At 41.5% G+C, this 15232-nt stretch overlaps 3 protein-coding genes across 4 annotated transcripts in view; 2 read left to right on the top strand and 1 right to left on the bottom strand.

Annotated features, from left to right (window-relative positions):
* Window positions 1-9469, bottom strand: part of ric1 (RIC1 homolog, RAB6A GEF complex partner 1) — a 31845-nt gene extending 22376 nt beyond the window's left edge. For both annotated transcript variants that reach the window (XM_061069579.1, XM_061069586.1), the window contains exons 1-2: window positions 8849-9469; window positions 4718-4825 (exon numbers count right to left, since the gene is read on the bottom strand). In XM_061069579.1, coding sequence (XP_060925562.1) covers window positions 4718-4825; window positions 8849-8989 — 249 coding nt within the window. In that variant the 5' untranslated portion in view covers window positions 8990-9469. The remainder of the gene's footprint in view (window positions 1-4717; window positions 4826-8848) is intronic.
* Window positions 9470-10534: 1065 nt separating this feature from the next.
* exosc2 (exosome component 2) lies at window positions 10535-13471 on the top strand. Its single transcript, XM_061069566.1, has 9 exons — window positions 10535-10683; window positions 11141-11242; window positions 11333-11378; window positions 11481-11570; window positions 11709-11774; window positions 11871-11939; window positions 12047-12223; window positions 12388-12516; window positions 13050-13471. Exons 1-9 carry the CDS (start codon window positions 10568-10570, stop codon window positions 13128-13130), a joined length of 876 nt encoding a protein of 291 aa, XP_060925549.1. The 5' UTR covers window positions 10535-10567; the 3' UTR covers window positions 13131-13471.
* Window positions 13472-14399: 928 nt separating this feature from the next.
* Window positions 14400-15232, top strand: part of abl1 (c-abl oncogene 1, non-receptor tyrosine kinase) — a 32230-nt gene continuing 31397 nt past the window's right edge. Inside the window, exon 1 of the mRNA XM_061069103.1 lies at window positions 14400-14933. The gene's annotated coding sequence lies outside the window, so the exon portion shown is untranslated. The remainder of the gene's footprint in view (window positions 14934-15232) is intronic.

Genomic DNA, 15232 nt, shown 5'->3' with positions numbered 1-15232 from the left:
CTAGTCAGCTCATCTCACAATGACTTCACTGCGACCGAGACTGAATCAAATGTCAGTGGTTCACATTTAAACTGTTGCTTCAAACTAAGCTCATCTCTTGCCATAAACATTTCCTGTTTGAAAGAAAGCCCAACTGGCAGAAAGAAACAAATATTATAAAAAGAAATGAACCAAAAGAAAGTGAGGAAAGTAAAAAGCACCAATACTGGATATATTATATTTAGATTATCATCCAGGACTAATGAATGTGAGAGCATGAAAGCTTCAGTACATTTAGAGCTGCTCCACTCTTGATATTAGAAAGGGATTCCTGCTGCAGCTTCACTTTGTGGTTGTCACAGTTGTCATTCCAGTCATTATTCATTTTTGCCACATAGACGAACACATGCACACAAACCGAATAAAGCCACGACTCTACAACATCAAACCAAACTGCGGGGTGCGTGAGGTGCCCAGGAAGTGACTATGACCTGGTATGTTTGGTAACTCCTGCACCTGCTCCCTGTTGTGTTTGGCCGAGCGGGCCTGGGACCGAGCCTGACTCTCCAGACACATTCACAGCATTCACTCATGTGTACTTTGGCATCAATACGAGAGGGAGGGGGATGAAAGGGAGCAGAGAGACAGACACCTAAAGGCCCAGACGTTATCCTTTTAATATTTTTCTAATAAACAAGGTTATGTCTTGCCTACTATTAATCAATCTTCCCTGTCTTTGTTGAAAAGAACTGGAAGTCGGAGCATTAAAAAGACACGATTACACAGCTGGGGAAATTATGTTACCCAGTGTCTGCCCCTTGTTTTCCAGCCGTTTTAATTTCAAGGGCATTATCTGGACTTTTTAGAGGCTTTCTGATCAAGTCCCAAACGTATTTATGCAATTGCTTCACAATACTTAAAAAAAAAAAAAGTTTTGAAAACACAGGCCCGTATGTGTTGTAACCCCTGACACCTGACACAGTGTGTTGTCCTCAAGGACATGTGGTGTTGTTTTGGGACAAACATGTACTGCTGATTGACACAGACTTATACAAAATGTCATGTCAAGGACATGAGGGGCTGTCAACTGGGTTAAAGTTGTTTATGAAATATAAAATAATCTTAAGTAAGCGTAATGTAGGGCTCTGTTTATCAATAAACATATGGTTAATTATGGTAAATGGACTGTATTTATCATTGTTTACATCAAAATAAGAACGCAAATAATATGTTGTGTTCGTGGAGGAACTGCTACAAACCTACCAAACACAATTATTTGTAGATTAATATTCTCTCCATAAAATGAGAAGACAGATTATCCCACTAATTAGACAGACGTGACTATTTGGTGAGGGCAATGCAGCATTAGCTATGTTATTAATCATGGCTAATTTGTTATTGTCTGAAACATGTATAGATTGCAGAGTGTAATATAGCTTTGTTCAATCCAGAGGGTGTGGTCTTTGTGTGGAACTACTGTTAATGTAGTAATGACACAATTGGAAAATAAAACTTGTGTGCAGATAATAACTCAGAGTTCCCACAACCCTAAAGCATATGGTTACAAGAAAACTAGATGATGATGATGATTGTGCAGAATCAATTCTCTGTGTGGTTTTGTTTTCGATACTGTGCCTCTGTTCTGCATCTTGAGGTTCATCCAATGTGTTGCTGATCACATGGGCTTTGGGAGCTGACAGTCTTCTGCTGACTCGGACACTTGCCTTGTGTGAGGTCACTGAACGAGACGCCTCCCTTCACGCTGACATCTCAGCTGCTGCAGTGCTCGGCCAACAATCATGAGTAATGAACAGACAATGTCAGAGCTGGAGGTTCCTTGAAGTTCAGTTGTCCCCAATCATGCAAAGGGTGGAGTGTGAAGCTTATCATTGTATTGCATCACTCCACATTCTTGCTGTTAGTGCCTTTCTGTGTCAACGTGCTCTTTCTGAGAGATTCATTATCACGTCAACGCTGTACCTGCTGTTGTTTTGGTTGAATCTGTGCTTCTATGACTCTTGAGTTCATAAAGCTCTCTGTCTATTGATGTGAAAATCCTGAGATAAACAGCCCTGATTCCAGTAACCCTGCTCAGACTCATTACCTCAGTGGGTTTGACACAGCAGATGCAGCATCCGTCTGCTCCTTCTCTGAACTCACATTATGTATCAGGACATTAGCTCAACACAGACAGGCCTCATTACCAGGGATTACACAAGATAAGAGTGATTTACATTCCAACATGAAAACAATTAACATGCCATCCTGAAAATAAATAACAGCTTCTCATAAATCCAGCCCTGGTGTACTCTGCTGCTTGCAGGGACACTCTGCTGCCCAAGGGCATAAGAATTTGATTTCCCTCTAGCTGCTTCTAGACCTGCATTTTTCGTGTGAAATCCAGCAGGAAAATGTGCAGAAAATTCCCAGCGAGTGAGTGTATGGGGGATGTGTTTCAGATTTTCAGAGGAGAAAGATACAGTCATGAAACTGAACTGCAACAGACAAGAGTATGTGACTGTAGATGTGACAGTGGAGGAGTGATCTGGCTAAACTTAAATCAAAAAGCTTGTGTGGGCTTACATACAGGAACATCCTGGCATCTCGAGAACATAGAAAATCTCATCTCCATGGAAATGAATATTGAAAATCGCATCTCTTAACCTTTGTGGGCTGATACATTTGCATATTCGCTCGGTTGTGGGTTCATCTCCAGAGTTTTCCTGAGGCGAGGTTTACAGAAAGAGGAGGGAAGATCCTGAGGGATATTTTTCATGATTATTTTAAAAGGGGCGGAAAAGGCTGTTTATCCCTCCTCTCATTAGGTTCCTGTTAGGGTCAATTGTACCGATTCACAAAAGACAAAACAACTAAGGATGCTATAGATCCATTTGGAAGGCTGTAAAAGTTCCCCCACAAGCCTGACCTGTGAAGAATGAGGTCAGGGTTAAAGGGCAAAGGTGATTGACGTCCACTTTATCACCAATTTGTACCCCCAAGAATTCATCTGGCTATTTTGATGTTGCACTAAATGAACTGCGCTGTAAACCACAGAGCAATAACAACCTGTTTGAGAGGGAACTACTGTTTCGCTTTGAGTTGATTGACTCACAGTCAGACAGAGAGCTATTATATCAGCAGAGGACAAAGTCAGACAAAACTGTAGATAAGAAAGAAAGTGTAACCAAAGCATGTCACTATTATCTCAGAATGTGACAGGACAGTCTGTCCAGTTACTCACTGGTTTAACTACTACGAATGATCATTTGATGATTTCAGGACATTATACTGGTAGATCTTAGCGGTTGTTAGTATAAGAGCAAACCCTCCACCTTCAGATTCTGCAGCACATTCTCATATCGCCACATTTTTAGATTAAATAGTTTTGTAAGTGGCCACTCTGGCAACGTAAAACCCGGTGCAGCTTGTGGCCTTTTGTCAGATGAACGATTTAAGTGATTGAGTTTCAAGTCAAGGCATGTCTACCTCCAGGTAACACATTCCTTTTTTTACAAACATTAAACATGGCTGTAATTCAAGAGTTCCTAGCAGTTTATTGTCACTGTACAGAGTGTTTAGGAATAGTCTGATCATATGGATAATAATTACAAGTGAGTTGCATTAGTTGAATCTCTAAAAAAAAATAGGCTAAAATATTAGGCTTTAATATAAAGTTAATTTATAATGTTATCAAGCCCTCAAGATAATGTGGTGTTTGGTTTTTGAGTATTTGCTGAGATATCGTTACTTATCTATAGTGATGGTCAGGCACATGCAAAATACCAATGCACCTTGTTGATGGGCTTGAAAATGTATAGTAAGGGAGATATGCCCAGTCCAAGTCACAGAACGTTAGGATCATAAATGTCAGCTCCATATAACGTATGAGGGTGCGGCCCAAAGGTGTAATTATCTGACATGGAATGACCCAATACAGAACCAGCTACAATTCTCCATTATCTTTTACTATTTTCCTTACTTTCCATTATCTTTACAGTCATAACTTCTTGTCCCACTACTGCATATAAATTGAAGTTTTAACGAGCCGCAGACAGCTCAGGGGCTGTGTTTCAGTTCCGCTCTCGCTGCCACGGGACTATCTTCCTCGTATCTCGAGCTGAGCATAACAGCGAAAAAATAGGACAAACTCCACTGTTTGGAGAAGTGCGCCGACACTTTTACTGTTTCTCTTTCTAGCATTCGTCATGCTCTACTTTTATGCACCACAGTAACAGGGAAGCTGTCTGTGTCTGCTTTGTTTAACAGAAGGATCCTGATAAAATTCTACTGTCAGTGTTTGATTACTGAAGCATCTTTGAAAGTCTACATCCAGTGAATCAAAGTGGTAACAAGGCAGTAAGTGGAGAGGTTACAGTTACAGAGAGTAGTAAGAAAACCAAGCAGGTAGAAGATGTGAGACAAGAAGTGAATAACAGGAGAGAGGCACAAGATCGTTAGCTTGATGTGTCGAAACCATTAGATACGAGCAACATCTGCGCCAAAAAGACTTACTGTCCCATTATGAGGAGTCATTTATTTACCTTTAATATTACAATTACATGAAACATGTTGATTAGGTTGGGGACTTCTTGTGTCTTTCTTATAATACAATACTGTTTTACTACAATTGATTTGTGTCCTCAGAGGTTAAAAATGTCTCGGCTTCAGAGCTTGATGATAGTTGAACTTCGGTATCGATCAAACCTTACAAATATAAGAGGAGATGGTGTTGACTTACCGCCACAGCTATCATGGAGTCGTCTGGTTTCCATTCAGCCTGCTGGTAGAAGCCAAATTGGGTCGCCGCCTTTGAAGACTCGATGTAGCTGACTATCAAAACACTGGGCTGAGGAAGAAATGGGAAAGAAAATTAATATTTAAAAAATCCCGCCGTCTCAAACCATCCATCATATAAAGCGACACCAACAATCCACGTTGTAGTTCTAAGTAAACTTCATCATACTGTAATTTATCATTTGTATAAAGATCACCTTCCTTGTTCTTTCAAGATCTTTCTTTAAATTTAATTTGACCTAAATTCAAATAATAAAACCAATTGTTCTATGACTATGAAACAACAACACACCAGCATTTGTTTAAAAAAATCAAATTAGCTTAACTGTTATTCAAAACATGCAGAAAGAGCAGCAGCAATAGAAAGCATGATAACATTTACAGCGATGATTGATGGTGATATTTAGCACTGCTGTGCCAGAAAGGGTTTTAATGCCACTCATTAGACTGCTTGGATGTTGCTGGCAAGGATACAATGCTGATTAAATTATGCATCAAAATAATAGGAAGTCTATGATACCTGGCGTCTGATAAACTGCTAATTTCTACCTGAGTGACATCCATTTATTTTGAAAAATAGGCCTCTGTTAATAAACCTATGTGCATCACAGACAGAGAGATGAGCAGGAGCATACACACACTTTGCCTGAAGCTGTTGCCCTTAATTTGCCTCAACCCCTTAATCACTCAGGCAGATATTTGTCTGGATCACAGAACAATCACAATCAGTTCATTCCAATATCCTCTAGTTTAAAGCTGAATATTAACCGTTTAGCCAGACATCATAAACTGTTCACAACAAACAATATATGTGTTTATCTGTAGTTAAACAGGAAGCAGTGAGTAACTTATGGTTGAGTTGGTTACTTCTGATTCAGTTGATCCAACATTCATTCAGATGTAGAAAGAGGAAATAATACACCGTAGCAAAGCTGTTGTCAGTAAGACAAATAACAGTCCTTGACATTAAAAGGGAAAACCAGGACACAGTTAACTGAGTGGCTTCAGTCAGGAAACAGGGGCAGGAAAATATCTCACGTCACACCTGCTGTGCAACGTTAGACCTTGTACCCAGTCACTGTAATGTGAGAGCAGGTTTGAAGTATTTCCATCCTACAGTGTCCTTTTCGTAGAATTAAAACTTAATGCCACTGATACCTGCACCGGTGAAGCCTGCTCACTAAGACAAGCTGCTTTGTAACCTTAAAGTTAGTTATAATAAATAGGCTGATGATAGATGTAGTTCATTTTCAAAGTGGCTCTTTTCAGACTTCCAATGCTTAACCAACACACCACTTCTCTATGCCTAGACCCCCCCCTCCCCCCTGCAATACAGCCATGACGAGGTGAAAGAGCATAACAGCTACAAGGCTACGCAACTGTGCTCCAAGGATTAGTAATAATGCCTTGACTGAACTAGCCAGGCTCCAGCTGCACTGTCCAAGGCAGAGGATAGATGGGATTATAGAGAATAGACCTGGTGGCAAAATGATTTCCGAGAGCAGCAGGGGGCAGGAAAGCTGGGAGGGGAAACACCAGATACAATCATCCCACACATAACCTGACCAAGTCTTTGTTAGAAGAAAACCATAGGAATGTAATAATTGCTTATTTTTGTTTTTCTGAGAAGATGAACATGAATACATAATAAATAGATGATTTGTTGGATAGTTTAACAACAGCGCTGCCTCTGTGGGTTTTGTATAAAGTGATATACAACCATATTTCAAAGAAACAAATCCTGAATATGAACAGATGATGGCTGGTAGTCTGACTGGTGCTCAAGTATGTATGTCCATGGCTATTGGGGTGGTCCAGGTTAAGATTCAGTCATCCCTATACAATCAGGTATAGTTGTACTTTGGCTGAAGTATAATTTGTGTAGAGCTGCTGAGCTGATAACAGAAAAAATGCTGCTGTGCTAACAGCAAAGAGTCCTCCCATCCTCAGGAGAAAGGATTTCTGAGTCGGAATGCTTGCCAAGTTCCAAGTCCCAGTGTAAGGGAGTCCACACTTGGCGTACTTCTTATCAAGAAAAGCATTGTTACTCAGCTGATGGTGGAATAAAACAGACACTTTGTCAGACATTTATAAGAAAGGATGGCATAAGGGAGAACTAGATATCAGAACAGTTCACCTAACCTTAAGTGGATTTTTTTAAGTGGACTCCTTCAGGGAGAAGAGCAACACAATTTAATTTATCTGCCACATAGATCTGTCTTTTTGTCAAGATACCCGATCCTGCTATTTAAGTTTGTATTGGACTGTTATCCAATACAAGTGAGGGACTGGTGCAGACCAAGTAAACAAACAAACAAACCCCTCTATGACATGCCTGTGTGCACAGTTGGGATTGATGGTGAACGGAAATATCAAGATGGATACAACATGTGTGAAAGGTGTAAGTCGAGAGGAAGACGTCGCTATAATTGAGATTCCTGAAATGACCTTTTCCCCAGACGTCTTATTGATACTTGCAGGCAGACAAAGTTCTTAAGACGGAGGGGAAACAGAACATGCTCCCATCCTGTGAGGGCCTCAGGAAGTGACCAGTGACCCAGATCCATTGTTGCTACAACTCAAATATACAAACAGTGTGGAACGCAGACAGCATTGAACAATGTGCTCCACTGCAGGTAATCAAATTAAATGGCCGATCTCCGTATCCGCACGGGAAAACCTTGTGTATTCAAACACGCGAGGGAAGGATATGAATGCAGATACTCATCAGTGGGAGATGCTATCATCTCGCTAAAAGAAATTGGAATACTCATATATATTCATTGATAATTGAATTTCAAACTAGAATGGCAATCAGTAAAGTGCCTACTGTCGTCAAGCCCCAACTCTCATTATTAACCAGATTTAAATTCACTACATCCAGAATTTTAGTGTATCCACACTCAAATTGAAAAGAATATGCCAGATACTTTCCATCAAGATCTTGAATTATTCTCTTACAATGAAAATGCTGAAAAAGTCCCTGTCTGTCCCTGGCAATGAAGAAAAACAACAAAACTGGACCTACACCAAAATGAAATGACCTGTCACCTAAATTGGATAAGTAATTATTGAGCAACTCCTGCTAAAACAGCGAAGACACAATGATTCGGGTCTATTATCTATTATCAACGAGAGAGTTATGCCATCATGACCTAACATCACAGGTCAGCACGTGGAATGGTCATACTAAATCGATTTAGCCAGCTGTTGTGATAATGCTTGAAAGAGCTGTCAAGATGTAATCAACACAGTGGCTTCTCACACAGGAAGCTTTTGGTGGAAATAGTCATACCGAATCATCCATTGCTTAATCTCACAGATAAACGCCTTGGCTGTGGCTCAAGAGCGTTTTGATGAGAAGACTTAACACTGCAGGTCTTGTAAGCCTTTTAGAGAAAAGCCACTTTATAGCTGAGTGATAAAATGATCCCTTTGTGTTACGATGCTGTGGAGAAACACGGGAATAAAAGAATCCAGTGCTGTGCTGACTCGATTGTTGACATGGATCATCCTGCCTGACAGGAACATAACACAACATGCAACAAGCAAGGATTTGTTTTTAAACACCACCAGCAAATGGCATGACGATTGAAATGCATCCACCTCCCCTGATGGTGCAGCTTTAAGACAATAACAGGTGAAGTTCATCTTGGGGATGAAATGCCACCACACCTCGGTCATGAATGAGTGGCCAGATGACAAGTGAGGAATGCCATTCAAAAACAAAAGTGCCGGTGCGTCTGTGACAGTCACACGTATACGGATGTACAGTAGTAGTGATGCGTAACAATGTCATCGGTCACCTGTGAGGTAGGTGGCCACGTTTACCGGCACGTCAGTAATCATAGCTTCTGATCGGATCTCATCGAAAACACTAAGCTGTTGCTCTCTGCCAATGTTATGAGAAATCGGTTAAATTGCCACGCAAGCAGTGGCAAGAGGATCAATTAATGGCGGCGATGCGTTTGTTAAAAACAGCCCGATGATCGTCATGGCTGAAGTGAAAGTAGCATGTGTTGTTGTTTTGTGTGGCCAGCTGAGTTCAGCAGCGTGACCACCGGAGGGGACTCACCCGGCTGAACCAGACGCTGAGCTGCGTGTCGGACAACACGGCGAAGTAGAGCCTCTGGGAGCTGGGCTGGATGTGGAAGGGCTCCTCCTCGCTCCGCAGCGGGCAGAGCAGCCTCCGGGGCCAGCCGGTGAGAAAATACATGACGGCAAAATAATAAAGAATCTGTGCCTCGACAGAGTGTCGCAGCAGGGTCGGAGCCCCTTCTCCCACCCGGTCCACCTGGGGTACGTTCACTCCGAGTGACGCATGGGCGGCTGTTCCAGTTAAAAAAAACTTTAAAGAGCTACAGGCGGCCCCGGTGTTTACACCCGGCCGGGCTCTCGGTCCATGGATGCCCGCAGAGAACGAGCCCCGCAGCCGCTGGAGCTACAAAGCTAGCCCCGAGCTAGCGCTGGCTCTTCAACTTGAAGCTAACGAGCTTGACCGAGGCGACTGCAGAGGGGAACGGGGAAGCAGAGCTCGCAGGCCCGCGGCGACACCACCCGGCACCACGCAGAAGACGAACCGGGTCGATGAAGCGTCGCTCCCGCTGCCGTCTCAGTCCTGGCGCTGTCGGGACCAGCGGTGTTTGGAAACGGCAACGCGTCTGGTTACAACTCCCCGATGCTCCGCCGACGCCATCTTTACCAGAGTCCGTGAGACTGAGCGCTGATTGGCTGAGCGGAGACGTTTGCGTCCTGTTGACATGTGACGTCATCTCTCCGTTATGCGAGAGCTTTGCTGCGTAGAAACGAAACGTGACTCGACGTTGACACCTAGTGGTGTAAAAATAACATGCCCCCCTGACCCTGCAAGAAGAAAAACACACTTTCACCACAACACAATGTAGTCATACTACTACTACTACTACAGCTACTGCTATAATAATAATAATAATAATAATAATATAGAATCATGACGTATCTCATATATCTCAAATATGTATACAGTTGAATAATGTGAATAAATATGACCAGTTCAGTGTGTAAGATTTAGGTGAAAGAGATTTATTGACAGAAATATAATGTAAACTAGAAATGTGTTATTAGGGCCCGAGCACTGACAGGCACTGAGAGACATAATAAATACATAATAAATAGACGATTTGTTGCCCTATTGAAATTGTAAGGATTATTATTGTTATTATTATTATTATTATTATTTTTATTATTATTAAAGTAGAAAGGACTTATTGGCAGGACTTCAACTATCTTACACTATGTAAATTTAAAAAATGAAATAACATAAATAAAACAAATCAAACTAAAAATATCTATATAAAAACAAAATTAATTTAAATAAAATAAATAAAATAAATAAAATAAATAAAATAAATAAAATAAATAAAATAAATAAAATAAATAAAATTGACTTCTGCGCAGGATGTGCGCAGTCTGCTTCTGCTACATAGCAGAAACCTTATTAATTTGTTCCTTCATCCTCAAATGATGGATGCGGGTACAGAGGACTAGAGGAGGCCATGGGTATGAAAACTAGACTAGTACAGGACATTGATAAAGAATCCAACACGTTTGTGTGAGCATTGAAGGAAGGAGATGTTAGAACATGCATTCATTCACTTTGTAAAAAACTCAAATGCTCCAAATGCTTACTAACTGGGAAATGTTGCATGCTATATACTATATATCCACAGGTGGCAGTAGAGCGCGTATTCTTGTTTGGCATCAGTCAGAGAGGGGGGAGGAAGAAGAAGAAGCAGAGGAACCCAAAGTAAGCAGCATGGCGGCAGACATGAGATTACCAGATATTCGAAAACCAGTGTCACTTTCCACTTCAGACCAAAAGGATCTGGTGGTTCCCGGCGATGTGATCACTTCAGACACCGGTTTCATGAGGTACGTACCGGGGAGTGCACCGGGGATGTGCCGGTGTCTGTGGTTCCGACACGATGTTGACATGGAGGGGGGGAATTAAAGTGAATAGCTTGATGCTATATGGTTCTGACAGCTAATAATAACATTAATATTTAAAAAGCTAATGTGCTCCATTCATAGTTATACAGGTTCAGTCAGTGACCAGTTTATTAAAGATATAGAACATATGCTCAGTCTGTCCTGTCTGCCATCAACAATGAGTGGGTTCAACCAGCTACTTCAGACTGCAAGATTTCTTGTTGTATAAATTGTTATACGGACACTTAACATTAATAATATTACAATTTAATCGTTTATAATTGGCTATGTTGTCTATGATCACTACCTGTAGGCCATTGTTAACCCAGCCTTTTCTTTATCATACATTTGCTTGGTTATATTTCATTATTAACGTTGCTGTGTGCCATTTAATCCCCAGGGGTCATGGTACCTATGTTGATGAAGACAAGCTGACAGCTTCAGTCGCTGGAGAGGTGCAGAGAGTTGACAAGCTGATATGTGTCAGACCACTCAAAACCAGGTAAGTGATTTAATAACACTGGTTCCTTATTATGGCTGCTTTTGCACAATATAAGTCATTGTTTTTGTCTTGTATTTTATTGAATCGCAGGTTCAACGGTGAGGTTGGAGACGTGGTGGTAGGGAGAATTACAGAGGTAATCCAGTCCCTCTGAGACTTTCCTCCTATGTAATGTGTGACATTTCCGACATGTCATTTTGGTCAATTAGACTTCAATTGTTTTTTGTAATATGTCTAGGTACAACAGAAACGCTGGAAGGTGGAGACCAACTCTCGGCTGGACTCTGTCCTCTTGTTGTCCTCTGTCAATCTGCCTGGAGGAGAGCTGGTGAGATGCTCTAAATAGGGATTCATTTGGAAAAGTGGTCTGATTATTACACTTTTAGCTGTATTATCCTGGAGGAAAAGGGAATTGGGCCAAACTTTCATTTATTGCTCACATAATTAATCAGATTTTCTCTTTTAGAGGAGAAGATCAGCAGAAGATGAGCTCACCATGAGAGAATACCTTCAGGAGGGCGATCTCATCAGTGTAACTAATAATTTATTATGATCTTAACTTTGTTCATCCATCACCTAATGTTTCTTTTATCCATAATGACTGTTTCTTTTTGTCTTGTGCTGTTAGGCGGAGGTGCAGTCTGTCTTCGCAGACGGAGCTTTATCACTTCACACCCGTAGTTTAAAGTACGGAAAAGTAAGTGATGCCAATGTACACAATGATGTATGCGTTTACAACAAAGTAATAATAATTTAGTCTGAGAAATGTCTTTGCTAATATCCTGCTTCTATTTTCTCACTTAGTTGGGTCAAGGGGTTGTGGTACAGCTTTCTCCTTCTCTGATCAAGAGGCAGAAGTCACATTTCCACAACCTGCCGTGTGGCGCATCCATTATTCTCGGGAATAACGGTTATGTGTGGTTGTATCCAACACCAGAAAGCGAGGAGGAGGAGGCTGGGGGTTTCTACACCAGTTTGGAGGTGGGTGAAAGATGCACAAAGAGCAATATGGAGAAAGGAGAAATGTACCTGTGCAAAGATGCAACACTTGGTTTGTATCAATTTCAAACCAGAGTATCATTATGTGTATTTTTCTGTCCATTTTGATTGTATTCTTTGTGCATTTCCTTCTTCTGTCCTTCCAGCCCGTGAGCCTGTCGGATCGAGAAGTGATTTCACGGTTGAGGAACTGCCTGTTAGCGTTGGCTGCACACAAGGTCCTTTTGTTTGACACCAGTGTTCTCTACTGCTATGAATCTTCACTTCAACACCAGGTAGGAGGCTCTGTAGTGACAGTCAGTAAATTCAGTTTGTAACCTTAAATAATTGGTCTTGAATTACAGCCTCTGACTAACAAATGTTATTTAATGGCAATGGAAAGATATTGCAATAAAACAGTGGACTTTTCTGTGATGTATTTTGCCATCTAGTGGCCATAATTGAAAGCCACAGTTCCTGGGCATTACTTGGAAAACAATTCACTCTGTTGTTCTGACAGTGCAACAAACATGGTGGATTTCATTGCTCTTTTGGGTGGAGAGCTGATCACTTAAAAGGGATACTGCTCAATATTGTTCCATTTATGTGATATAACATCAGCTCATCTGCTATTACAATGTTTTTTTGTCAATACTTATATGTGGAAATTGGAAATAATACATTCACAAATGCGGAGTTTTCTTCTAAACTTTGTAGATAAAACCTTAGTTATAGAAAAAATTGTCCAGCAGAATAACACAAGATTTTGTAGTGACTCATTTTTTTCAGTGCAGCTGATCTTCAATTCTCCACTTGATGCTCTCTGCAGGTCAAGGACATCTTGAAACCAGAAGTGATGGAAGAGATTGTAATGTTGACACAACAGAAGCTGTTGGAACAGGAAGGCTAGAGAACTAACTGGGATCTTGACACAAGATCAAGACCATATCAAGCATCTATACATCAAGGACCGAGGACCCACCTGAAGACTGGTTGTTTTTCACAGAATTATCAGTATTGTGACCGCCTGATGGACAGTTAAACAGTTCTAGGTTTATTTTTTGAAAAGAAGCTGCAGGCCGTTATTTGACAGCTAATGAAAGAGATGAGTAACTTGAAAAATACTGCAACATTCAAAAATCACTCAAGCAGCTTTTTGATATTTTACACAGAAAGAGCGGAACACTTTTGATAATGTGTGAGATTGTACAAAAAAAACTGTTGTATGCAATAAATGTTCTATAATTTTCAGTTCGTCTCAGTTGGTCTGTCTTAATGAAGAAACAGAAAGATAAAGCATAATAGGATAACAACATTTTCACAAGGGATCATGCATTTTATGCTGACTTTACCCATCAGCACTAATGAAGAAGGATGAATTTATGTGCACCTTCAGAATGTTAACATACATTCAGTGGTTCGCACTGTCAGCTCACAGGTTCCCAGCTGGGTTGAGGCCTGGGGGGAGGTCAGCCAACTTTGCATGTTGTCCCTGTGTCTGCTTGGGTTTGCTTTGGGTACTCTAGCATCCTCCACAACAATCACAGCATAACACATAACAAGAAAAGAAACAAAGAACACAACTCCCCTCCCCATAAAAACACATCATAACTTTGAATGTAAAATACAGAATAATATTAAATACAGTAAAAACTAGTACAAATAGAATAGGATGTCCGTTGCATAAAAATACACTTACACACAAAATACATAACACTCTAAATTGTGTGAGTGAATGGTTGTACCCCCACCTGCTACCCAATGCCAACTGTGATTGGCTCCTCCCCTGTGACCCTCAAATGGTAAACATAATTCAACCAGTGCACAATTTATTTATTTTCTATTGGTCATAATGTAAATAAATCAGTGAAAACTTTATTTCATGAACGTTACACTATCATTAATACAGTACAATTTAAATAATTAGCTTTTAATTCTTTAAAATTTGATTTTAACTTGTAGATTAAACAGCGAAGAGTAAAATAAAACAACTGTAATGTAACAGTGAGTAAACACAATATGCCCTGAGCACCTTCCTCTGTGACCTCTGACCTCCGACCCCCTCTGCATAATAAAACCTGGAGACTCGTCTCGTGCACTGGAGCTAGCCCACGCACGCAGGTGACGTCACACGTCGCCCCACCCACATATTTCTGTAAACCACCTTGCATATGAAGTATGGCGGCCTCAGCCACACAGGCACGACTCGGCCAAAGTTTGTTACTCACACTTTCAAGCGAGAGCAATGAGTGAGTCGGCGGACCGGGGGCTCGGCCACGAAGAGCTCGGCGACCGCCACCAGAGGAGAGGAGCCGCGGGAAGGGACGTCGCTGCGTCGCCGGACGAGTTCCCCGGATCTGCCTTCGCCTCCCGGAGTGAAGAGCCTTCAGCCCGGGTACCACAGGGGAAGAAGCTCCGCAAGACGAGGAGAGAGGACACGGAAGTCTGGAACTAACCCGCTCGCTTCCGGAGAACCCCGCTGAAGAACGTGTCAGCCCGCGGGGGGTTTGGGGGACATGTCCCTGTGAGACACTAAAGTGCACTTGTCGTGACTTTTTTAAAACCCAGCGTGTCCCGCAGCCGGAGCCAACTGTTGACTGCTCGGTGTGCATTCAGGCTCCGGCGCTGCTAACCCGAGTTAGCCTCCATGGCTACCTTCAACACTAGCTTGAGGTCGCCAGCTCACCAGCAACATACATGTTTGTCTGGACGTGTAAGTTCCTGCTCACACTTTTACTCTTCTCCTTAAGTTTGTAACTAGTTTTGAAAAGTTAGTAATAAGTGGTCAATAAGGCTGTTTTTCACTTGAGTGCTTACTGCTCCTGATTTGATGTTTTCTGACATTGCTTTTGTATTAAAGTAAGATGCCCAGGGACAATAGGGTCAAGGCTAACAATAGTTAACGCTCGGCTGCTTTTCACTGACCTTCTTTTCCTCTATTCTCTGCATCGAGCACTTTGTCTCGGGTGCACATCAGCGTCTTCTTGATAGATATCAGTGTGACCTGCATCA

This window comes from Limanda limanda, chromosome 1 (genome assembly GCF_963576545.1).
Source record: "Limanda limanda chromosome 1, fLimLim1.1, whole genome shotgun sequence".
In the NCBI taxonomy this organism is placed as follows: domain Eukaryota; kingdom Metazoa; phylum Chordata; class Actinopteri; order Pleuronectiformes; family Pleuronectidae; genus Limanda; species Limanda limanda.
The sequence above is the reverse complement of the archived record's forward strand: the minus strand, read 5'-3'. Positions and strand labels throughout refer to the sequence as shown.